The 26,235-nt window shown below is 34.7% G+C and overlaps 1 protein-coding gene, 1 long non-coding RNA gene and 1 pseudogene across 3 annotated transcripts in view; 1 reads left to right on the top strand and 2 right to left on the bottom strand.

Annotated features, from left to right (window-relative positions):
* The window catches only part of LOC147382826 (uncharacterized), a 47,802-nt gene that overhangs the window by 19,146 nt on the left and 2,421 nt on the right, over window positions 1-26,235 (bottom strand). Inside the window, exons 2-3 of one of the 2 annotated variants that reach the window (XR_015173293.1) lie at window positions 7,126-7,383; window positions 4,886-5,289 (exon numbers count right to left, since the gene is read on the bottom strand). This is a non-coding gene — a long non-coding RNA (uncharacterized LOC147382826). Of the gene's footprint in view, window positions 1-4,885; window positions 5,290-7,125; window positions 7,384-26,235 lie in introns of those variants that run through there. The other variant, XR_015173294.1, reaches the window with a different exon arrangement.
* LOC147382828 (uncharacterized) lies at window positions 18,700-21,477 on the top strand. Its single transcript, XM_086427454.1, has one exon. It carries the CDS (start codon window positions 18,747-18,749, stop codon window positions 21,351-21,353), a length of 2,607 nt encoding a protein of 868 aa, XP_086283580.1. The 5' UTR covers window positions 18,700-18,746; the 3' UTR covers window positions 21,354-21,477.
* Window positions 23,558-24,807, bottom strand: LOC147382827 (uncharacterized; annotated as a pseudogene).

Here is a 26,235-nt window from a genome sequence, read left to right as displayed (position 1 = left end):
TTGCTATCATTGCATTAGCTTCGGCCAGTTCATTTGTCACAGGTTGTGGTTCATCTGAGTTACTCATAACTGATGAAGATGATCAGAGAAAGTATGGAGGCTTCTCGGGATGTTTGTACTTTTTTCGTTTGGCCACCTGTGGGTACAGAAGACCAAGTGTTACTATCTTACTTATAAAAAGGGAAATGCATGATGTTTATTAGGTCGTGTAATTATTATGGGATGGTATTCAAAAAAGAAAACATAGTTCGTCAGCGCGGAGCTGGGTTGTTTTTGAGAGAAAATAATTACATCAGCGCGGAGCTGGCATCGACACGGAGTCGGTAAAACGGTTTGAAAAGAAATTACATCAGCACGGAGCTGGCATCGACACGGAGTCGGTAAGGAACTTACATCAGCACGGCGCTGGCATCGACACGGAGTCGGTAAGGTATTTTGAAAAGAAGTTGCATCAGCATGGAGCTGGCATCGACGCGGAGTTGGTAAAATATTTTGAAAATAAATTACATCAGCACGGAGCTAGCATCGACGCGAAGTCGGTAAAACATTTTGAAAAGAAATTACATCAGCACGGAGCTGGCATCGACACGGAGTCGGTAGAACATTTTGAAAAGAAATTACATCAGCACGGAGCTAGCATCGACGCGGAGTCGGTAAAACATTTTGAAAAGAAGTTACATCAGCACGGAGCTGGCATCGACACGGAGTCGGTAAAACATTTTGAAAAGAAGTTACATCAGCACGGAGCTGGCATCGACGCGGAGTCGGGAAATTATTTTGAAAAAGTGTAATTTCCGAGATAAATCAGGTTAGAATAACCCATGTTTTTTGACAGCCCCCAATTCAGTTCTCTGAAATCATCGTCGGCCAGGCAAATCTCCAAGGAAGAGGCGGCGCACAATGGCACTCTTAAATCACCTTGTTCTCTGAATAGACGTAGTCTATCCCCCTCGTATCAACAGGGTAAGATCTTTCTAGGCACCGACTTTGATCAAGGACTGCAATTGGTGCTTCTTTTTTTTTTTTTTTTAAGTTGAATGTGTTGGAGGCGATTGATCAGTTGTTATCTTTATTAGATCATAGATGGATCATGAACTTGATTCGCTATGGATCGCGGACTTGATTTGTTGTGGATTTGGGTTGTGGACCCAGTTGACATGGATCTGGGTCGTAAATCCAGTTAGGTTAGATTTGGATCGTGGACCCAGTTGACATGGATCTGGGTCGTAGACCCAGTTGGAAACGGATCTGGGTCGTGGACCCAGTTCGGTTGGATTTGGGTCGTGGACCCAGTTTGGTTGGATCTGGGTCGTGAACCCAGTTTGATATGGATTTGGGTCGTGGACCCAGTTTGGTTGGATCTGGGTCGTGAACCCAGTTTGACACGGATCTGGGTCGTGGACCCAGTTGGAAACGGATCTGGGTCGTGGACCCAGTTTGATATGGATCTGGGTCGTGGACCCAGTTGGACATGGATTTGGGTCGTGGACCCAGTTGGAAACGGATCTGGGTCGTGGACCCAGTTGGACATGGATCTGGGTCGTGGACCCAGTTGGAAACGGATCTGGGTCGTGGACCCAGTTTAATGCGGATCTGGGTCGTGGACCCAGTTTGGCAGGATCTGGGTCGTGGACCCAGTTGGAAACGGATCTGGGTCGTAGACCCAGTTTGATATGGATCTGGGCCGAACCCAATTGAAATGGTCCTGGGTTGGGGACCTAGTTAGAAATGGAGCTGGATCTGGGTCGTGGACCCAAATTGAATGGATTTGGGTCATGGACCCATTTTGAAGTGAACACTCGATGAAGGACAAGTTTGATTATGACTGCGATTGATAGTGAGCCGCGTTGGGCAAAATTCGTTTGGAGCGAGATCGATTACAAGTGGTAGCCCTGAGTTTTCTAGTAAATTTAATCATTTGATCATTTTCAAGCTTTAAAACTCAGAACTAAAAAAAAACTTCAAGAAGAAAAGTTGTTAAGACTGACGTAAGGAACGAAATGAGCAAAAAAAAAAATTTTTTTTTTTTTTAGGGTCCGTTTTTCAAGTACGGACCTAAGACTTTTTGGCTGGTCCGTGCTTCAAGTACGGACCAGAATATCAAAAATTTTTTTTTTTTTTTTTGGGTCCGTTCTTCATGCACGGACCTAACACTTTTTGGCTGATCCGTGCTTCAAGTACGGACCAGAACATCAAAAATATATTATTTTTTTTCACTGGTCCGTGCTTCATGCACGGACCTAAGAAAATTTGCCCAGTCCGTTTTCTAAGCACGGACTTGACAATATTTCTTGAGTCCGTGCTTCAAGCACGGACCAGAACCTTTTCTGGCCTTCCAACCTTGCTCTGTTTTTTATCCTCATCCCATTTTGGCAATATTTTTCTGGATTTTGAGACACATAGCCTCTGTTTTTTGGCTTGGGCCACAAAAATGTCACTTTTTTTTTTTTTTTGATGATGCATATGATGACATGAAAAAAAAAAAAAAAAAACAGATTTCCCTCTTTTACCTAAGGGGACATATAAATGAGAACAAAAATAAAAATCCTAAAAATCTATACAACTTGCCTTCGTGGGCTTAAAAAAAATACATCACATATGAACATGGGATGGATACGGAATTAGTTTTGTAAGCCTTAGTGTCCTTTTTCTATTAATTACGCTTCGATGCATGCGGTTTGTAGGTGGTTTTTCGGCTACCCATTCTTCAAACCTTGATGGACACCGAAGTGCACATATCTTAGGTTGGTGAAGGAGTGTTGAGATGGTTGAAGAGGTATGGTGTTTGATTTGAAGAGATGAGTGGTGATTGATTTGATTTTGAGAGGATTGAAGGGATGATGACATGTGGCAAAGGGAGAGATGAAGAGATTGGTTGATTGGTGATGGTGGTTGGTTGATTAGAGAGAAGAGTATGAGAGTGATGGTGGGAGGTATGGGTTGAGGTGATTTTGTGGGAGTATTTTAAGGGAAAGTGATGGTTGAGGTGTGGAGGATATGGGTTGTGATGTGGGTGGTTGATAGTATTAGAGTATGTAGGGTATGGGTTGAGTGGTTGGTTGTTGATGATGAGAGGATGGGGAATAGGTTAGGTTAGGATAGGGTTATGGGTTGAGTTGATTAGATGAGGGAGGTGGAATAGGTTAGGTTAGGGTAGGGTTATGGGTTGAGTTGATTAGATGAGGGAGGTGGAAGGAGATGATGACATGTGTCATCTCTTGGTGATTGGTTTGATGTGATAATGATGGATTGGATTGGATTTGGATAGTGGATTGGGCTTTGGGCTTTAGTAGTAGATTGGGTAGGGTTTTGGGCTTACATAGGGGATTGAATAGTGATGAGGGTGGACTTGGGTTTAAAAGGAATGGTTGGGCTTGGGTAGCATAGTATTGGGTTGGTTTTATGTGGGTTGGACTTGGGTAATGAGTTAGGCTTAGGTTGGATTGGGTTTAGGAATATAGAATGAGGTGGTTTGGGTTTGGATATAATAAGGATGGGTTTGGGGCTTATATCAGATTGGTTTTAAGGATGGGGTGTTTGGGTCCTTAGACATTTATTAATTGAAACGTATTGGATTTTTTGTAGGTTTGGGCCTTGGGGCCCATCCCAATTTTTCGGTTTTCGGGGTATTTTGCATCGAGGGCCCGCTCAAATTCGGGTGTCTACAGTCCTCACCAACCAACTCTTCCCTACGGCATAAATCAAATGATCCCGGTTGGAAATACAATCATTACCGTAGTCCAAATGAAAAGAGTCTATAGCATGTGAGTCGTGCGAATACATTAGTAAAGGTGGCATTGCACGCCACAGACAACGTTTAGTACACATGCCAAAATCAAATGCTATGACATGTGAAAAAGTTACTCTTGAAATCAGAAAAGAACTAATGGAGTACATGGACAAGACTACAAAATAAAAAACAGATGAGGCCATAAATCTAGAAAGCTATATGGAAGGTGGTGGTCGAGAGGATGATGATAATGATATCACTGCATATGATACCCCTCCCACGTCAACGAGGCGTAGTAGACCGTCAGATCCACCACCACTAACTCGAAGTCCTACTAAAAGAGTTCGTGCTCATGGTCCACTAGATAGGTGGGGTAGACCACATCCAAAGATGTGGTTGACCAAAGAGGGAAAGTTAAAGGTCCATACCAAACCACCATTGAAAATAGCACCAAAGATGGGAAGAAAATCATTCTATATATATAGTCAAATGGCTATATCAAGTTGGAATTGCATTTAACACTGTCAAATTAAAGAGTTTCAAAGTAATGATGGAATCAATAGGTCAATTTGGACCTGGCATCAAACCACCTTATCAGGAAATAAGAGAGCCATGTTCACTCATGAGTTAATCAACAGATATTGAGAATCATGAAAAACCTATATGTATACTCTGATGGTTGATGGATGGACTAATAGCAGAGTAACAAAAAAAACGTTTTTTTTTTTTTAAATGCGCATCTTGTATCTCGGGCAATTAAAACAATTAAAAAAAAGTCACGTTTCTTACGTTTTAAAAATGTGTTTGTTACGTTTTAAACAAGTTTATTTCATGTTTTTTTGAAATTAAAAAAAAAAATCAAATTCTTTTTTTAATGTGGGATTTTATACATAATAGAATTTGGTGATTCATAAATGTAAAAAACATGCGATTTGATGATACTATCTTGATTTTATGATTTTTCATTTTTTCCAATAGTACATTATTTGTAACAAAAGATGTGTTGATGAGTAAACGATTTTTGGCATCATAACAAGTATAATTATGTTTGAGAACATGTTATATTGGAAACATAGAATAAATTAAACTAAATTTCTTATGTATTATTAAATATATACATTTTTCATATTTTGTAAATATATATATTTTACCTTTGATGTTTAATCATCTTTTTCTTGTTTTCTACGTTTTTTTTCAAAGTTTTCCCTTGTCGTTTTAAATCCATACTCCGACTTTGTGACTATGACTAATAGAATCAGTCAGTCAATAATTAAGTTTTTAGTTAATTATCCGACTGGAATAATGTTCCTAAAATCCATAGATGCATCAGCTGAGTATCTTTTCCAACTGTTAGATAAAACAATTGAGGAAATTAGTGAGGACAATATTGTCCAAGTTGGTCGTCTTTTAATGGATAAGCGTCTTCGTTTGGTTGCAGGTCACCTTTTATTCAACTACTTACATCCTTAATCCAGCAGTATACTTCTAACCCGTCAATCAAGATGAGGCGGATTTAATGCATATAGTTAGATTACTTTAAGTTTGGGAAAGAATGATCCCTGAACAGACAAAATAAGATGCAAAATCAACATAGTTGGATCGTTACAAGAATTGCGAAGGGATCTTTGAATAACATATAGTCAAAAGGCATAGAACAATGAAAATTCCAAGTAAAAAAAAAAAAAAATTTGGGTTTATACTTGAGTTATTTGACATATTTTTTTATCTAATCCCTATTCTAATTAAATATAAATATTTAAATGTAGTATTTTGATGTATACAACAACTGATTGGTGGCCGACATATGCAGTTGATCTTATCACAAAGGATCCATGTTTGAAAAGGTTGGCCATATGGATTCTTGGCCTAACATGTTATACATCGGACTGCAAACGCAATTGTAGCACATTTGAGATGGTAAGAACTAAGAACTAAACTAAGTAAAACACTTAATATTTTACTTCATTCTTTCAATAATATAACTTAAGTATCTAATATTTATAAATTGTTGTGTATTATCGATCAAAAAAAAAATTTTGTTGTCTATTGAACAAATACAAACTAAAAAGAAAAATAGACTAGAACAAAAGAAGTTGAATGACTTAGTGTTCATACAATACAACCAAAAATTTCACAAATGATTCAAGATGAGAAAATAGAATCTTGGCTTCTATGATCCGATCTCTGTTGATGATATTGGCATAGATCATTCTTGAATCACTGATGCACGGGACGAGCCTGTGGAGGAGAAAGCAGATTTCTCAATGACATCAGCACCTGGAGAAAGCTCAAGCTAAAGAAGAAGTGGCACTGGTCGACACTCGAGGCAACTAGAAGATAAAGATGAAATACAAGAAAATGATGGTGAAGACGAAGCAGTACAAGGTCAAGGAGATGAAGAATTGGTGAGATCTGAAGACGAAGAGACTGAGGAGAATGAAGTGTATGTGGAGGAGGGTGATGACGACAAAAAAGGAAGCAACAACGACGATCCTAGTGGAGATGTTTCACAATGAATTAGGGATGCTTGTGTAAAGTATCAAACTAACTATTAGAGTTAGTTACTTAGACATTTATATGAGTATTTCATTTATTTGTATGACTATTTAGCTATTTGACTGATTGTTTTTTTTATAGTTAATTATTTTTAGTCTTTTACAAGTGTGTTTTGGTGTATGACTAAACAATGATTTATGAATGAAAGTATGATATTTATGCATTGCTTAATTATGATGTATTTTTGTGGAATTTTTTAAAATTTTTTTATAAAAAAAAAATTGCTGCATATGCAAACAACATGTGCTAATCGCACACACTCGCATAAGCTATTTAACAACATTAATAAGAATGTTATTCTTCATGTGGATGATAGTCCCACTCAAAGTACTCAAGTGGGTCTCCAAGTGCCAAAGACAAGCATGGTGCCACTTCCAAATTCCAATTAATAACTCAAAAATCAACTTATTCCTGGTCAATGGCATATAGTTCCGCAAAGATTTTTACTAACATGTCAATGCAACTCTTTTGTAAATCTAGTCCATAATGATACAAAATAGGTAGAAGATTATTCAGCAAAATATGGTTTGAGTATAGCTGTTTCATAGACTAATGTTAATATTCCCTAATGCCACTATCCTGTGTTCTAATATCATTATGCTAGAGATTGGGTAAAAAATGGATATGACGATGTCCATAGTGATTCAAACATAAATCACTTTCATCGTCCATCAATATTAGATACCGTACGTATAGCTGTTACATATTTACATATGTAAATATTTTCTTGCAGGCGATAATAAAAAATTAGGTAGACGATAAGAAATAAATGTGAACAATCCATAAGATACACAAGTACATCAAGGTAGCATACTAACAAAAACAACATGGCTACTCACCACAAAGAGGACACTCTGAACTATACCCCTTGTATCTTCTGAATTTTTATGCCACTAATCAGATAATATATGTGAAAGATGACAACCTTGAGTTGTTCTGATGATGAAAATCCTTATAAAATCCAACCCTCAAATAATGCTTCAATGAATGTAACAAATATTCCACTGTCTACAAAATTTTGAAGAATAATGAAGGCTTGAGCTAGAGCATTAACGACTATGTCTTATACCACAAAGTCATGAATGAGTCCTAAAAACCTGCACTTATATCAGGGAACAAAGGTGAAGTTGAAGAACATATTATCCCAACAAACAAAAAAGTATAGAAGCACTTATACACCAGCACAATCCAATACTAAAGTCATAATAAAAAACCGAGAAACACACACCCAAGATATCAAATATAACTATTAAGTCAAAACTCTTATAATAAGATGGGCATGACGATATCAACTGTGGCTCCATTTCAGGGTTGGAAAACAAAGAATTATTTGTTTGATCATGAAATCAAAATTAGAACCCAAACCAAAATATTCAAAACTAGACAAACATTCATCATCCAATACACATCCATAATCATGGGAAAACAAGGATAATTCTCTTAAGAGAAATTTACATGAATCAACAAAACAAAGACAAATATACTGATTTTGATCAGAAAAATAAATAGAATCAACGACTAGATACTAGAAACTCCTAAAACCCAATTCCAATACCCTTTGCAGCATAAATTAAAAAAAAATAAAAAATAAAAAATTACATATTGAGAGTTGATGTGCTAAATTTCTGAACCCAATCAAAATTTTGAACCCTAGCCCAAACCATAACATGATACCAATTCCACTCTACCAAAACTAAGAATCCAAAGCCTAATCCTAACCAAATTGAAATTCCTAAAACCCAATTTCAATACCCTTTGCAGCATAAATTGAAACAAAATGAAATATTTCCTCTATAAGATTGAATCAGACAATAGGTATGCTAAATATTTTTAACCCAATTGAATTTTTGAACCCTAACACGATACCTATTCCTTCCAACCAAAACTAAGAATCCTAACACTAATCCTGACCAAATTAATATCGATCCATTCAATCAACAAAAAATAGCACCATAAATGTTCCAATTAGATGAGATGATGCAGATTAAATTCAAAATAACGAATCCATCAGGTAAAATCAAATTCAAATACAGATGAATAACAGCAAAATTAACTAATTAATAAACAAAGAAATTGAGGGGGAAAAGAAGCGGATTTTACAATAATTGGTTGCTGTCAGGCTAACAAAACAAATTGGGCTTTTTTTTTCTGAATTTAATTTCTCCTTTCATCCGGGAAATTAGGGACAGAAGGGAAGGAATCCCACGTGAATGAAGCAAAAAAAATGGTGCTTTGGTACACAGAAAAAATCAAGAGCTGTTATTGGCACCCCAACTTTTACTTATTACTCCACAATTAAAATAAAGAAGGGATTTTTCCCAGAACATGTCAAATTTTCGGTTTCGATACACTGTTCATTTTAATTCTCAAAACATGATTTCCCAATGAATTAGTCACTTTTATAATCAACAAATTCGTTGATAAATTACCTACGAGATCGCTCATATGAAAAAATTGTAGTATTTCATTTACGAAGTTGTTGATATTAAAAGTGACGAAAACACAAATTCATAGATTATAAAAGTGATGAATGCTCTGGAAAAGCATGTTTTGAGAATTAAAATGAGTAGTGAACGGAACTCGGAATTTCGTCATTTTCATTGCACAAAATGGAGATTCACCCAATAAAAAAAATAAGCAATTGGTTGAGAATAAGTTAAAGTTTGAGTGCCAATAGAAGTTCTCTCTCAAATTTTTATTTTTTTTATTTTAAGATTTTATATGAGCCTAATCATGATAGTAAGCAATTATTGAAATCGTTTGAACTTAGGGGTGCAACTTGGTTTGGGTTGGTTCGGTTTAGAGCAAAATCAGAACCGAACCGACCATTTCTCAAATATACTTAGAAATTGGGGGCATTTTAGATCTGTGCAGCAGAGATGCGATCCTTATCGTACACAAACGGCAATCCTATCCATCCATTTTTCCCACTCTGGTCCAAACATCAGATGAGATCAAATCTGGACAATATCGATCGACGAAAAAGAGACGAGAAAGAGAGAGAGACGAGAGACGAGAAAGAGATGATCCGCCCGTAGCCCGGTAGCCGGCAGTCGCAGAGACACAGAGAGAGAGAGACGAGAGTAGAAAAGATGAGACTGGGTTTTTAAAAAATCTAAATTTTATTTAAAAGAACTGTTAGTTCGGTTATCGATTCGATTCGGTTATTTATAAAGTCCAACCGAGAACTGAATCGAATCCATCGACTTCAATTTAAACCGAACCAAACCAATCCAAAACTCATGGTTTGGTTCGGTTCGGTTCTCAATTTCAACGGAATTAAGTTGCACCCCTAAGTTTGAACGGGTGTTGTAATGTTTTGTAATCTTGAGATGATACTGTGAGCCAAAGCTTTTTAATGTTTGAATGGTGTTATTAAATCTTGAATTGGGGTATGAAAAATAATTTAAGAAATTTGAGTGTAATAAGTAAAAGTTGGGATGACAATAACAGCTCTTAAAAAGTAGGAGGACCCAAAAATATGGATTGATGGTACCATGAACCCAACCCATATCCAACCCAACCTTAGGTTGAAGCCTTGGGCTAATGACTCTGATCAATGAGCCAAGCTTGGGTCTGAAGCCTCGGGCAAATTGACCGAATTTTACCCATTGGTGCTACCATGTCGTGTTGTTCTAGGTTTGAAGACTTCTCTGCTCGGAGGCTGGAGTATCAGATCTTCTTTTCAGTTAAAATTGACAGAAATATACATATAGTTCCAAACATGTAAATGCACGAAACAACGTCAATTGTCAATAATTTGATCGATGCTGTTCTTTGGGACAATGAGAAGGAAAAAAAAATTGCATTGGATCAGTCTAGGCGATAAAGCTCTAGACAAAATCGAATCTTGAACAAGATTTCTGCTGCTGATTCATGATGCACCCCAAGAATGCTCCAACAAAATATGACAAACATCAATGGAAGTACTATAATTGGTGTACAAAATACATAAAATGTACCAAAGAAACCAAAACATGTGATCATGTTAGTTACAAACATTGTTCAAGAATTACAACAGTTCAATTTGCTTGCTTCTATACCGAGGGTAGTCCCCAACTGTTTTCCTACACGATATCATAGCTTCAATGTCAAGAGAAGCAACCAAGATCTTAGTAGGCTAAATCCTCTTTACAAATGGATTCCACGTGACAATCTTCATTGATTTTGAGATTTTACCTCCTTTGATTTGCTCCTCTTCTTTTCCTGCATTTTCTTTTTCTTTGCTTCGGTCGTAATCCAAGAATAATCTGTTGGTATTGCAAATGGGTCTTGAATATCTTCGACCCGACTGGTGGGCCCAGAAGTCGTAAAAGAGCTTGGACGGTGATAAGGGGCTTTAATCCATTGTAGCCATGAAGAACTCGAAGATTGCACCATTGCCGGGCTCTCTCCGCCTTGAGGGCTTTAAGGAGGTGTGCTGAACTCTTCTAGTGGTTGCAACTCTTCAAATTTTGTAAAAGTAACCAACACCCTGATTGTAGGAACCACTGGAATAGCAACCTGGAAGTAAGTAAGGATGGTTTTCATCAGTAAATATATGCAAAAGAGCAATCAGGATTCCAAGTCCCAAAAAACTAACAGCAGCTGCAAAGAAACTTAAATATAGAGAGCTGTTATTGGCATTCTTAACTTTTTAGTTATTACACCCCAATTTTTTAAATTATTTATCACACCCTAATTAAAGTTTGAAATACACCATTCGAACATTTTAGCGGTTTGGTTCACGTTATTACCTCAACATTACAAAACATTATAACACATTCAAACAATTCTAACGGTTGCTTATAGTTAGGATAAGGCTCATATAAAATCTTAAATCTAGCAAATAGAAATCGAAAAAAAAAAGAAGAGGGAAGATAGTTTCACAGCCATTGATTTTTTTATGTTTATTTTAATTTTAATTGGGGTGTAACAAGTAAAGGTAGGGTTGCCAATCATGGTTTTTAAACTCGTCCGAGACCGAGACGTATTGCCCGAGTTAACTCGGTATCAAAGCTAAACGAGACCAACTCACAAAGTGATTTTTTTGACTGAGTTTTATGTCTCACGTTATATTTTTTGAGTTATCTCACGAGACATTTCAAATGTATTGGAAAACTCGTCCAAGACGACTCGGTATCGGAGCTGAACGAGATGAGATGCGATACCGAGTTTAAAAACCATAATGCCAATAGCATCTCTCTTAATATAATAGTCGAGATTCCTAAATCGAGACTCATCAGTCAGACATTTCGAGATGGTACGAAATTTTAACCTAAGAATACAAATCTTAGAGGCATCAATTAGAACAAATATTCAAGTTGAAAATCTTAAAAGAAAGAGGAAGAAAACCGAAAAGAATGTGGATTGAAATAGTGAAAGCAGATATGAACTAAGGGGAAAATGGGTCAGTTCTTATAGGAAACAGAACCATTACCATTAATTTGTCTTCCGATACCTTCGGTTTCGGTTTTGGTTCTCAAATCAATCGAACTACAACTAGAGCTGTCAAAAAGCTTCTCTTTAAACTGATCAGTTCTCTTTAAACTGATCAGTTCTTGGGTTTTTTCGGTTCCTATCGTTTTGGTTCTCAATAGGTTTGGTTCCAAGAGACCTGACTCTAATCAGCTCCAATAAAAAGAGACCAAAATCCTCTAATCGAACAATAGGTATGCTAAATATTATTAACCCAATTGAATTTTTGTACCCTAGCACAAACTCTAACACGATACCAATTCCATTCTACCAAAATTAAGAAACCAAAGCCTAATCCAAATTGAAATTCCTAAAACCCAATTTCAATACCCTTTGTAGCATAAATTGAAACTAAATGATATATTTCCTCGATAAGATTGAATCAGACAATAGGTATGCTAAATATTCTTAACCCAATTGAATTTTTGAACCCTAACCCAAACCCTAACATGATACCTATTCCTTCCTACAAAACTAAGAATCCTAACACTAATCCTGACCAAATTAATATCGATCCATTCAATCCACAAAAAATAGCACCAGAAATTTTCAGATGAATTACAGCAAAATTAATTAATTAATTAAACAAAGAAATTGAGGGGAAAAAGATGCAGATTTACAATAATTAGTTGTTGTTGGGCTAACAAAACCAATTGGGCTTTTTTTTTTTTTTTTTTTCTGAATTTAAGTTACAGCCCGTGGTCCTAAGTCCAAATGTGTTGGTGTGACCTGCCACGTGGTACACAGAAAACATAGAGAGCTATTATTGGCACCCCAACTTTTACTTATTACTCCCTAATTAAAATTAAAGAAGGGATTTTTCCCAGAATGTGCGCAACTTGTATCAAATTTTCAGTTTCGATATACTGTTCATTTTAATTCCCGAAACATATTTTCCCAGTGAATTAGTCACTTTTATAATCAATGAATTCTTTGATAAATTACCAACAAAATCGCTCATATGAAAAAATCGCTTGTATTACATTTACGAAGTTGTTGATATTAAAAGTGACAAAATTACGAATTCATAGATTATAAAAGTGATGAATGCCAATAGAAGTTCTCAACTTGATCTAAAAATATAAAGAGGACTAATCTAAAAATATACCGAGTCAAATAAAAAACTTGATCTATTTATTTTGTTATTAATATTTTTGTGAAAATAAAAAAATAAATATTTTTATTAATTAAAATCTATTTATAAATTCAGTATAATTTTATTTGACTCATTTAAGCAAACTTGCTAATTTTTTAGTTGAATAAATTCGATGAACATTCAAGTCGATTTTTCAAATAATGTTTTAAATATTTATATCTTTTAATAAATCTAATATACATAGGTCAAATTAGTTTGATGATGATTATAACCATACTCACCTCCATCATCATCATCATCTATGTGAGTTAAAAATCACTAGTTTTGGAAAGAGAAAATAAGGATTTTTTTTTTTTTCATTGTTATATAAAGAGATGTCATTAATTTTAAAACATAGGTTTACTCAAATATTCTCAAATAAACATGTTTCTTTAAACCTCAAAATTCGTTTAAGGCGTTTTCATTCAAAAATTCTTTTTAGACTAATATTTGTTAATATGAGTGCTAAAGAGTCCAAATTTTTTTCAAGAAGGGCTTTTTGGTACATATTTTCAAAAGATAGGTCTTTGGGGTCATTTTCCCAAGATTTTATTGGATTAGTAATATTTCAAATTAGATTGATAAGATTTACTTCTACTTAGATTTCTTTCCATTAATTATTTTCTATGGGTCAGGTTCACATGACTCATGTAGAATACACAATCCCAATGGTGTAAACATGAAATCTAATAGTCAGGAGTGATTTATCCTCGGGATAAGCATTCTCAAAAAACATGCTAAGCATACATATAAAGAGTAACGATAAAATGACTCCCCCACATGGCATACTCAATCGAATCCTCCTGACGTGACAAGTGCTTGAATCGTAGATAAATACTCCTCAGGATACACAATTGCGGAGTACAGATCTACGGCTCAAGCACATGTCAAGTCAGGAAGAGTCGATTGACTATGCCACGTGAGGGAGTTGATTTATCACAATTCTACATATAAACCCTAACCGTTGCCAAGATCATGTGTTTTCTACATGAATCACCAAACTTGACTCATTTTTTATATAAACCTTATTATCTTGTAATCAAATCCAATGAACTTTAGTGCAGGCCCTCAATCAAAGTATTGCTAACTCCCTTTAATACACAACATGATACCAAACCTTCCTAAATTATGCATAGATTATTCAATTTTTTGAAGTAGCACCAACATTAAGGCTCATTTCTATTACATATTCCACTTATTGCAATTATTTCCAAAAAATAAAAAATAACCTGCCAACCTTAGCACCTCTCAAACTTCATCAAAGCCTTCTCTTCAAGCATTTTTGTTAAATTTTATTTATTTATTATTGATAATATTTTCTTAATGAAGTCTTCTCTTGATTGTTGTATTGTTCAGAACATGCCCATTGGGACATGATGGAGAGAGGATAAGAGTGGATGGTTATTTCTTTGTTTTGTAATTAATTAGTTTGAATGTTTTTTTTTTTCCTAATGATCAAGAAAGAGAATATCTAGTTCTGATGTTAATTTAACCATTGTGAGTTATAAGAATTAATGTAATCTTTAGCTCCACCATGCACATGCTAAATCATTTCCATAATTTTTATTTTTTTATTTTATTTATTTATTTTTATTTTTTTACATTTTATTGGATTTGGATACATCGAATTGGGGCATTGTTGATCAAGAGCAGATATGATTATATCAAATTGGATCATCAGAACCCAAATCCTTGATCCATATCTAAAGTTATCGAATCCAAATGGATTGGATTTTGGGTCTAATCCGACATATTGAAAGTCCTATCTAATCCACCTATCCATTTTGCTAAAATGGGCTTACGTTCTCTTTTCTTTTCTTTCTTTTTTTTTTTTTCAGTTTTTTTTTTTTTTTGGTCGTTGGTAAATTGGACTTGAACAATATATCTCAAAGTTGTATCCCAATATCTCAATTAACTAAGCTAAGTCCAAAAGAGTTTTTTTCTTGAGAAAATTACTAAATTATTGAGAGAAAAGGCCACAATTATTACCATAGAGGAACATTGTTTACCATATATTTATATTATTTTTCTTTACTAAGCTAAATCATAATGTAAAAACTATATATATATGTGGGATTTTTATGATTGCATGTAATTTGTGTGTAAGGGGATATAAATTCCTCAGGGAAATGTTCCAAATTTTGCTCTAAAATTTCTTAAGTCTGGTATAGATTGATTCCTATTGAACCATCCCCTCTGACATAGATTGATCACTACTTCTTGTAATGAAAAGCACTCTCAAATGTACAACTTGTCTTCAATATTATATGTATTACACTTGCGAAGTGTTTGATGGCATCTTATAGTTTTCACCATGCTTCAAATATATATGAATTTTGTTCAAGTTCATCATTCTAAGAGACTCAGAGGAATACCATTAAGTGTATAGGTTCAAACTTCAAATTATAACGTCTTGATCATGAACCTTGAACACATAATTAGATGTTTGATTATTTAAATTTTACTTCAAAAACTATAATTAATCAATCAAGCTGAAAATTCATATAAAGGTCATTTTTTGTTACAATACTAGCACTTTTAGCTCTAATAATATTTTCTGACTAGTTTTCCAATTCTAGTCCTGATGCGCTCTCGGTAAAATAGAGTGAAAAGTGCAAAAAAAATAATTACCTACTTTAATAAAATCGGAAGAAACCAATTCTATTTTCTCAAAGGAAAATCCTTGGGGGACTGTGATTTGATTGTGATGGTGCTAATGTGACATTTTTCTTGGCCATGTTTAATTTATTACTTTATTGCATTATGAACACTCTTATTTTTCATCTAAATTATAAAATTACCATTATTTTATTTGATTATTAAATATTTTTTAATTAGATATATCTTACTTTTATTAACTTTACCAATCTTGGCATGATGTAGACCTAGAGTATTTACAAGGAAACAAGCCAACCAGGTTGCAATGGACAATCCAAACCATTATTTATTGTAAAAAATCTTTAAGTCCCCAAAGAAAAAATATATATCTTTTTTACGTGCGGCCGTGTCCCATACTCCAATGGTGATCTAGAAAGAAAATGATGACATTTTGTACTTTTTATAATAATTTGAGTGTTAAATACACTTTTTTATTGTATTATTATAAAATTCGTATTTTTAATTAAATTAGATAAGTTCCATTATTTACTTTCAGGATAAGACATTAACAATATTGATCTAAAAAAATCTTTTAGTAAGAAAATTTTTATTGGCCAACGAAGAAAATTAGAAATATCCTTATTACTCGTCAAACACGGGTTTTCCCATTACTCCGATAATGACCCTGAGTCTGATAGAAGATGATGACTTTTGTAGTCTTTAGAGTGTCAAGTACTCTACTTTATTGTATTATGAACATCCTTATTTTTCATCTAAATTACATAATTATCATTATTTTATTTTATTATTAAATATTTTTTAATTAGATATATCTTACTTTTATTAACTTTATCAATCTTGACATGATGTAGACCTAGACTATTTATAAATACACAAGCCAACCAGGTTGCAATGGACGACCCAAACCATTATTTATTTTAAAAATTCTTTAAGTCTTCAAAGGAAAAAAATATATCTGTTTTTTACGTGTGGCCATGTCCCATACTCCAATGGTGACCAAATGATGACATTTTGAACTTTTTATAATAATTTGAGTCTCAAATACACTTTTTTTTTTTTATTATTGTAAAATTCTTATTTTTAATTAAATAACATAAGTTCCATTATTTACTTTTGGGATAACACATCAACAATGTTAATCTAAAAAATCTTTTAATAAGAAAAACTTTATTGGCCAATGAAGAAAATAAGCAATATCCTTGTTACTTGTCAAGCGTGGGTCTCCTCCCCTTAGTCCAAAAATGACCATGATGGTAGAAGACGATGAGTTTTGTGATCTTTAGAGTGGCGAAGTGCTCTATTTTATTGCAATATAAATATTCTTATTTTGTAACTCAATTACATAATTACCATTATTTTATTTTATTATTAAATACTGTTAAATTTTTTTAATTATATATATATATATATATCTTACTTTTATGTACTTTACCAATCTTGACATGATGGAGACCTAGAGTATTTACTAAGACACAAGCCAACTAGGTTGCAATAGACGACCCAAACAATTATTTATTTTAAAAATTATTTGTCCTTGAAGAAAAAAAAATATATCTTTTTTACATACCTAATACGGGCCTTGTCCCATACTCCAATGGTGACCTAGAAAGAAAATTATGACATTTTGTACTTTTTATAATAATTTGAGTGTCAAATACACTTTTTTATTGCATTATTATAAAATACTTATTTTTAATTAAGTTACATATATAACTTTCATGATTTACGTTTTGGGATAAAACATTAACATTGCTATCTAAACATCTTCAAGTAAGAAAAACTTCATTGGTCAAAAAAGAAAATAAGAAATATCCTTATTACTCATCAAACATGAGTCTTGCCATTATTCCGATAATGACCCTGAGCTTGAGAGAAGATGATGACTTTTATAGTGAGTGTCAAGTACTCTACTTTATTACCTTATGAACATCCTTATTTTTCATCTAAATTACATAATTATTATATTTTATTTAATTATTAAATATTTTTTAATTAGATATATCTTACTTTTATTAACTTTAACAATCTTAACATGACGGAGAACTTAAGTATCTACAAATACCCAAGCCAGTCAGGTTGCCATGGAAGACCCAAGATAGTGTGATTTTTTACATAGCTCTCATGATTGTGTTGAATATAAGGGATACCCCTTATGTTTTTAAATTTATGTAATGCCCATGGATTTTTATTTTCTTGGAAGTACCCAAAAAAAAAAAAAAAAAATCAAATGGGATAAGACTAAGAAAAACTCTAGTTCATTAACTGTCATTATTTACTTTTGGGATAAGACTTTAACCATGTAGATCTAAATAATCTATTAGAAACAAAATTCTATTAAGAAATTTTTTATTTATTTTATGTAATTTAGTTATACAATACTATTAACCATTATACATAATTATCATTTTTTTTTTTTGAATATTCAATACTATTAATTAATTAGATATATCTTGTTTTTATAAACTGTACTAATCTTGACAATGATGAGGACAGGAGTATGGTGCTGGAAAACAGCCCAAACGTAAGAGACACGTGTTATTCTAGTCAAACGTAAGAGACACTTCAATTTTTTTATTTGTTTCACGAGACGTCTCAAACATATTAAAAAACTCGTTTGAGACGACTCGGTATCGGAGTTGAACGAGATGAGACAAGAAACCAAGTTTAAAAGCCATGATTCAACGTTATTCCATTAAGGTAAAATATATTGATTTTAATTAAATTGTATAATTATCATTATTTATTTTTAAAAGATAAGATTTAGTTTGTAAGAAAAACAATATTAGTGTTCAAAGGAACTAAGAAATACTCTTGTACATTAACTGTCATTATTTACTTTTGAAATAAGACTTGAACAATGTAGATCTAAATAATCTTTTAGAAACAAAATTTTACTAAGAAAAATGCAATATATCATAATTATCATTATTTTTTTTATTTTATTTTTGTTGATATTCAATACTATTAATTAATTAGATATATCTTGTTTTTATAAACTGTACCAATCTTGACAATGATGAGGACAGGAGTATGGTGCTGGAAAACAGCCCATAGCAAGGAAAGATTTTGGGGTCGAGTCGAAAGAGTAGAGACACATTGCAACGTTGTTCTAGTCAAACGTAAGAGACACGTGTTCTTCTAGTCAAACGTAAGAGACACTCTCTGTCTTCCATTCCATGTAATAATAATTATAAATATAATATGGTTTTTGAGAGAGTGAGAGTCATTCATTCAAGTCAGATAGTCATCATGGCTATAACATTATTACATATGAACAACAAAACTTTCTTCTTTGTCTTTCTGATCATCTCTTTTGCTTTTCTTCTTATAATACAACAACAGACTACTTCTGCATCAACAACTTCATCATCTTCATCATCATCATCAGCACAAGCTTTGCTCAAATGGAAGAAAAGTTTGTTCAATTCGACTGAAATGGATTCATGGTCTGATGCCACCAATCCCTGCAATTGGACTGGAATTCAATGCCACAACAACTTCGAGATCATCATCAAGATCGACCTCCCTGAGCAGAGCCTGAATGGTACCCTTGATGAATTCGACTTCTCCGCCTTCCCCAATCTCACCTCACTAGACCTCGGTATGAACAGGTTGTTTGGAGAAATCCCAATTCAAATTGGGTCTCTTTCAAAACTCACTTCTCTTTCTTTGTATCACAACTATTTCACAGGTACGATCCCTTCTGAGATAGGAAATCTCTTAGATCTCGAAGATCTGTGGCTTGATGGCAATTACTTATCTGGTGCGATCCCACATGAGCTTAGTAATTTACAAAAGTTACAATTGCTCTATCTTGACAGTAACAATCTAACGAATCCAGATCCGATTCATCAGTTTGAGGGCATGGCATCATTGACAACACTCATTCTCTCTAGTAACTCACTGGGAGATGAGGTTCCCCCATTCATCTTTCACTGCCCCAACTTATCCTCTCTGTACTTGTCTTCTAATCTTATAACAGGCCGTATTCCAGTGCAACTCTTTACTAATCTTAAGAACCTCCAATCCCTTGACTTGACTGATAATTCATTGGAGGGACCGATTCCATCAGAAATCAAGTATCTTACCGAACTTCAATTCCTTGACTTGGTTGATAATTCATTGGAGGGACCGATTCCATCAGAAATCAAGTATCTTACCAAACTCCATCTCCTTGTCTTGGGAAAGAACAAGCTCAATGGTAAGATACCCCCCGAAATTGGCCTTCTAACTAACCTCACATACCTTGATTTATCTAATAACCCGTTTACTAGTGGGCCCATACCATCTTCCATAGGTAACCTTAGGATGCTTCAGGTACTAGATCTCTCGAATACAAGCTTGAATTCCAGCGTTCCCCATCAAATTGGTCTTCTAACTAACCTCACAACCCTTGATTTATCTAATAACCCGTTTACTAGTGGGCCCATACCATCTTCCATAGGTAACCTTAGGATACTCTACTCCCTATCTCTCTCGAATACAAGCTTGAATTCCAGCATTCCCAATGAGCTTGGATTTTGCATCAACCTTGTAGAACTTGACCTCTCAAACAACAACCTCTCTGGTCCTTTGCCTCTTTCCATGGCCTCTCTAACTCAACTCAAAACCTTGCAACTCAAAAATAACAAACTATCTGGTCAAATCTACCCACATTTTCTGTCCAATTGGACCCAACTCCGTTACTTGCAACTCAATAACAACAACTTCACTGGAATAATTCCTCATGAGATTGGCCATTGCAAAATATTAACATTCTTGCAACTCAATGATAATGATTTAAATGGTGAAATTCCTGAATCAATTTGCAATTTGAGTTTTCTTAATATCTTTCAAGCCTCCCGTAATCAATTGGAAGGATCTTTTCCAAGATGTTTGACTAATTTGAGTTATCTAGAAATTCTAGACCTTGGAAACAATAAATTACATGATACCTTCCCCTTCTGGCTAGAGTCATTGCAATCATTGAAGGTCCTTATATTGAAATCCAACATTTTCTATGGTCCCGTTGAAAATCCTCTAACCAATTCTGGTTTTCAAAACTTGCATGTCCTTGATATTTCTTCCAATGGGTTTACGGGACCTTTGCCTGCAAAATACTTTCAGAGTTGGAAAGCGATGATGACACCACATCAAAATGAAGTTATGGTGGGGGAAAAGTCCCCAATGTACATTGGAGAGCGATCGAGTCAATATTATAATCTCTCAATTATCCTCTCATACAAAGGACAAGAAAGGGCACTAGAGAAGATCTTGACCACCCTTATCTCTATAGATCTCTCCAACAACAGATTCCAAGGTGAAATTCCAAAAGTGATAGGAGATCTCAAATCACTTATTCTACTAAATTTGTCTCGCAATGACCTCATAGGTCCCATCCCATCCTCATTGGGGAACTTGAGACAACTTGAGTCATTGGATCTCTCTCAAAATAAGCTTTCAGGGGAGATTCCTCAGCAACTACTTCTTCTTACATTCCTTGCAATGCTGAACCTTACACAGAACCATCTTGAAGGAAGTATACCACGAGGTAAACAATTTGATACGTTTTCAGATGCTTCTTATCAGGGTAATCCTCGATTATGTGGAATTCCATTGCCAAGGCTATGTCAAGATGACAATGCGATTTCACCACCATTCCAACAACACAAGGATTCAACATCTACAAGTAACCTTGATTGGAAAATATTTATGTTGATAGGATATGGATGTGGAGTGGTTATTGGCATTGCAATTGGATATACCATATTTTGGAATGAAAATGGATGGCTCACGAGGATATTTGACGGGGAAAGATGCAAGCAAGTCAAAAGGTCGAAGAGGATCAATAGACTCCAAGTAAATCGAAGAGAATAAAGGTGGTCCAAAAAAAACTTTAGTTTAAATATAAACGATGTTACCAATGTGTTTGATGAAAGTTTGTATAAACTATTGCAATCAGTACCATATATCTATAAATAAAGTCATCTCATTTTTTAAATATTATCTTTCCCAAGAAAACGAAGAGAAAAATCTATCATAAAAAAGCAAGTCTATGTCTTCTAATCCTTCCAAAATGTCTAGTAGAATTTGATTTCATTGCATTAGATTCTAAAAGCATGTCACTTATGATTTTGATTAGAAGACTTTGGTACCAAATTTAACTCTTTCAAGTCCTGGATAAAAAAAATTAAAAAAATAAAATGGCATGACTTTTACGCCATTTATCAAGACAAATTAATCGAAGTATTAGAGTTTACTCCATTCTTGAGGACGTATGCTTCCTCGGGCAAGGTTTTGTGCATTGTGTTCATTTTGCAACTATAATATATTCATTTTGTGTATCTTAAGAAGACCTATCTAATGGCGAGGTTGAAAGAAAAAAAATGAAAAATATAAATTATAGAGGTGTTTCATATCCCCTTCACAAGATAACTCCAAACCACTCTCATTTGTCTCTCGTTCCTCAATTTTACAATACCTTTTAACCCTATAAATAGAAAAAACCCTAAAATCTAGAATTAGAAAAAAAAAAACCACTAATCAAAGTTAAATTACAATTTTTACATTTACGTATATATTTAGTAATTTTTTAAGAGGGAAGAATCCTCCAAAATTAGGATTATTCCCTAATTTGATAAAATTTCTCCCAAATATTGCCATGTGGCCGCTTCAACATTTCAAGTGTCAAGATCAACGATTGAACACAACAATTGAATTGTCAATCTTGACGATTAAATTATTTATCTCAATGATTTGGATTTTTTATTTTTCGACCTTGACCCTAGATAAAAGTTTTGCCCCTAGCAGGTTAGCAAATTAAATCGACAAATTAACAATTGAATGTTGTAACAATTTTATACTTTACCTTCAAATTTTTATTTTCTTCAACATTCAAATCTCATGAATACAAAGCAATGAATTCCTTGGAACCCCTTTCTAGGGTACCGGTTGACCCTCAACTCAGCCAGTTGCACATAGGACTTTCCGAGAGGGTGGTGCGTGTGACCATGGAATTAGTCTCACCCTAACATAAAAATAAACAGATGCCTTTTTTTTTTCTTTTTTTTTAATTTAAAAAATTAATTGAAGTAGTAGATTTGTGTCAACAACACTCACTCTTCTCTCATTGCAAATTTGCATTAATAGTGAAGAAATTTACGATTATTAGAACCAAAAATCATTCTAAGGGTGACATCTGTCTCATTAATAACTAAATCATGTTTCCACCACTCCTATAATTGCCTGTTCTATGGCCTTACGATTATTAGAACCAAAAATCTTACATTGGTCGCTTAGTCTTTTTTCATCATGGAAGCGTTGCCTCTTAAAAGCATTCATCAAACCTTTAAAGTTGTTTCTTGTAATTTATGCAATGGTGATACTTCCATTTTATGCAGTAAAGGATTAAGACATCAATGATGCTTTGCTTTTCTTACTGAGGTCTACACGTCCAATTCTTGGAGGGAGGTAATATGACCTTATGCTTTTTTTTTTTTTTTGTTGGGTCCTCTGTTTACAATCTGAAGATAATTAGATATAGGGCAAAATTCATTATAAAAAAAAAAATCTTCAAAAGAAACACAAAAATCATGTAAAAGGTCCACATAATGAGAATGTATTTATGAGGGGGAACATATAGTTGAATGAGTGAGGGCGCATCAAATAACCTTTGATGATGTCCAAGCTAATCATCCGTTAAAGTCTGGCATAATTTGTAATCAGAATATGGAAAATAAATAAATAATTCTCGAGAACAAAATATAATTTGTAGGGAGGTTGAAGATGAGGGGTTGAAGATCTGTTTAGCTAAATGACAGATCAAGAATTGAACTTTCCTCGGAAACTGTTTTTCCACTTGAATTTTCCAGCAATTAAACACACCCTTAGTTTAATTTCTATCATATACTACTGCCGTAAAATGGCATTTAAATTTTATAAACTTCTTTGACTTTTTCTGGTGTGGCCATCTATAATCTGATGCAGTTCACAACTTCACAATCTTATCGAGGTCTTAAATCATGAAATCGCGTTAACGAATGATACTTAGATGACTATGATAATTAAGAACTACCCTTCAATTAAACTCAAAAGCTATGGGAGATTGGAATTTCTTTATGGGATTATAAAAGGGCCATAACTCCCTAATGGTGACATACGATTTTTTTTTGAGATCCTAAAGTCTCCATTTAAAACACAAATCATATAATTTACTCTATGGAAATTTAAGGCATGGAGTAAAAAAGATCACCAAAATTCTAATTCCTCCATCATCCTGCAACCCAATTTCTCTCCGCTACTAAAAGTGTCCGAATCAATAGCTCTGCAGCAACCTTAGAATTTCAGTACGATTAAATGCGACAAGTGAAATGTTAATGGGATTGAGGCAATTCTGCACGGTATTAAAACATTAACACGGAAACCCCTGTTAACAAGCAGATGAGAATACAATATCCGCAAATTGGTTTGTTAACTGGAAAATTACCAGAGGGGCACAACATGCATCATGGAAGATCTTCATCAGGCCTGGACAGTGTAAACCGCCGACGCCTCCTTGGTATCGAAGTAATCTCATCACCGGTCTCACTTGCCAGATTCCAATCCTCTTCGTCATCTTGCAAGCCCAACAGATTCTCACCCCAAAGGTTCTGACGATCAGAAAATGGTCCAGAAGAGAGCCAATACCTTCTCCAATGTCTCGACATACCTCTCCACTCAAATGGTCACATCATCTGATATAGAATGAATGAAGTTAAAAATGGATCGCTGCCTTCCCTATGACCATCGCCAGTTTTGATAGCATAGTCCCCAAGCAAAATGGCACCTGGCATGGCTGAACGTATGGCACTGACAATGTCACCGTAATCTTGCTCGTGCTCAAGGCATCGCCAAGTGCGTTGCCGCAATGGGTCTATAACAGCAGGTCGAGTTGTTGGGTAATCTTTTCCAGCATGCCTTCGTAGCTCCATGTAGTTACCCAAGAATGAGCACGACTCCAAGGAATAGCTCCGATGTTTTAGATCAAGATATTGTCTGGCCTCTTCTATGATTTTCCAACCTTTCACAGCTCCTCTACATAATGGACATGATAAGTTTCCTCCACCAATGGCACTTTGCCCAAAATGTTCAAGATCACCTGTTTCAACAATGCCATTGTCCCGCATTTCTAAATACCTATGTAGTTCTTCACCATTATTTTCTAAATTGTTGTATTCGTTAACTTCAGTCGAGTTGTTTCTCATTCCACTTGCCCCTAAAACAGATTCATTAGTATAATCATGAAGCGACTCTTGATCAAGCCCCAAAGAGCTGTTCCCAAACTATTTTTTTAAAACCTATCCAAGCAATTTGAATGTCTGTAACTTGAGTCATATATGTAAGGCCTGCAACCCTTATCATATGAACTGCACAGGAGGAGAACAGCATTATATGGATGGTCCATGCAGATTGGACATGAAGCCTCTTCCCATTCCTTGTGCAGATCATGGATATGTGTGCCAATGGACGTGCTCCCTTTCATATCTGTCATCATCTTGGATGAACTGTTTTAATTATTGCAAAACATTAAATTTATCAGAACACTAGTTGTTTCTTTTGGAAAAAAGCATAAATTCATTACAGCAACTAAATTTAATGCAATCACAGCAAAAAGGGTAGCTTATACTACAGAAAGCTTAATCCTTCCCTTGAAAAAATCTACAATATGGAAAAAGGAGTCTACAATAAGATAGAACCCCTCCTACTTTCCATGGAGTTTCATCACGTATCAAGGAGGGTTGAAACGGCTACAACCTTGCTTTTGACATATCGCAGCCTAGGTTCTCTTGGATGCATGGTTTTATGTTCAACATTCCCAATCTTGTCACTCTACTTGGCTGTACTCATTCTATTCACATAGTGACTAAACGAAAATTTCCTAAAGTCTGATCAAAACTCAATGGCCAAACATGCCCTAAGCATATCTACACTTCGGCCAATAAATTCAATTTCTATGATAGTAGAAAAATATGGAAATGGAACTAGTCTTTAGGGTGAGGATTCAGACGTTGCACCCTCTACCATAAATGTTACATGCACCGATGCACATCTAGTGTGACCCTGAGACGTCATGTAGATTGCCATATGGTAAAATCCAATTATGCCATGTGGCACTATGCAAGGTTCCCAAGTGACCTAGGTAGGCGTCTATCCTAAAATGCTACATGCAAATCTAATAAGCACTCTGGGACACCATGCATATTGCCATGTGATAAAATCTAACTATACTATGTGACATGGTGGACGGTGCCTTGGTAGGCGGTTGCACACCCTTGGTCTCTTGTGACACTAGTACCTATGTGTCATTGCCAAGAAGGCCGACATATTGCAATATGGGCTTGCACGTGCCTTGCTTCCTGGGTTGTTGGCACCCCTGCGGTATTAATTATCCATGACACCATGGCTAGTGTGTCCTTGACGCCCAATTGCTATTGACAATGGGAAGCTTTGTCTTGGTACATGATGTGTGTTATGTTTGTGCAATTACTAGGAAAATGAAGGAACAGCACAATTACCAGGAAAAAAATCCTACTAAAGCTAGTTCTATAACCTATAGGTTGATCTTTAGGTCTATATTATATTCTCCAAGTTATTGAACCTAGTCTTGTGTGTCCAAGAAGTTGGAAGGTATCATTTTAAGAAATATGAAAAAGAAATTAGAATCGGCATAACCAAAAATATGCTACCATCGCATATCCAAAAATATGCTATCCGACAAATA

This window comes from Akebia trifoliata, chromosome 16, assembly GCF_017979445.1.
Source record: "Akebia trifoliata isolate Shusen 1 chromosome 16, ASM1797944v1, whole genome shotgun sequence".
Lineage (NCBI taxonomy): Eukaryota > Viridiplantae > Streptophyta > Magnoliopsida > Ranunculales > Lardizabalaceae > Akebia > Akebia trifoliata.
The sequence above is the reverse complement of the archived record's forward strand: the minus strand, read 5'-3'. Positions and strand labels throughout refer to the sequence as shown.

What these genes read in the sequence shown, in the direction of transcription:
- LOC147382828 (XM_086427454.1), top strand. Translation starts at nt 18,747, where the DNA reads ATGGCTATAACATTATTACATATGAACAACAAAACTTTCTTCTTTGTC.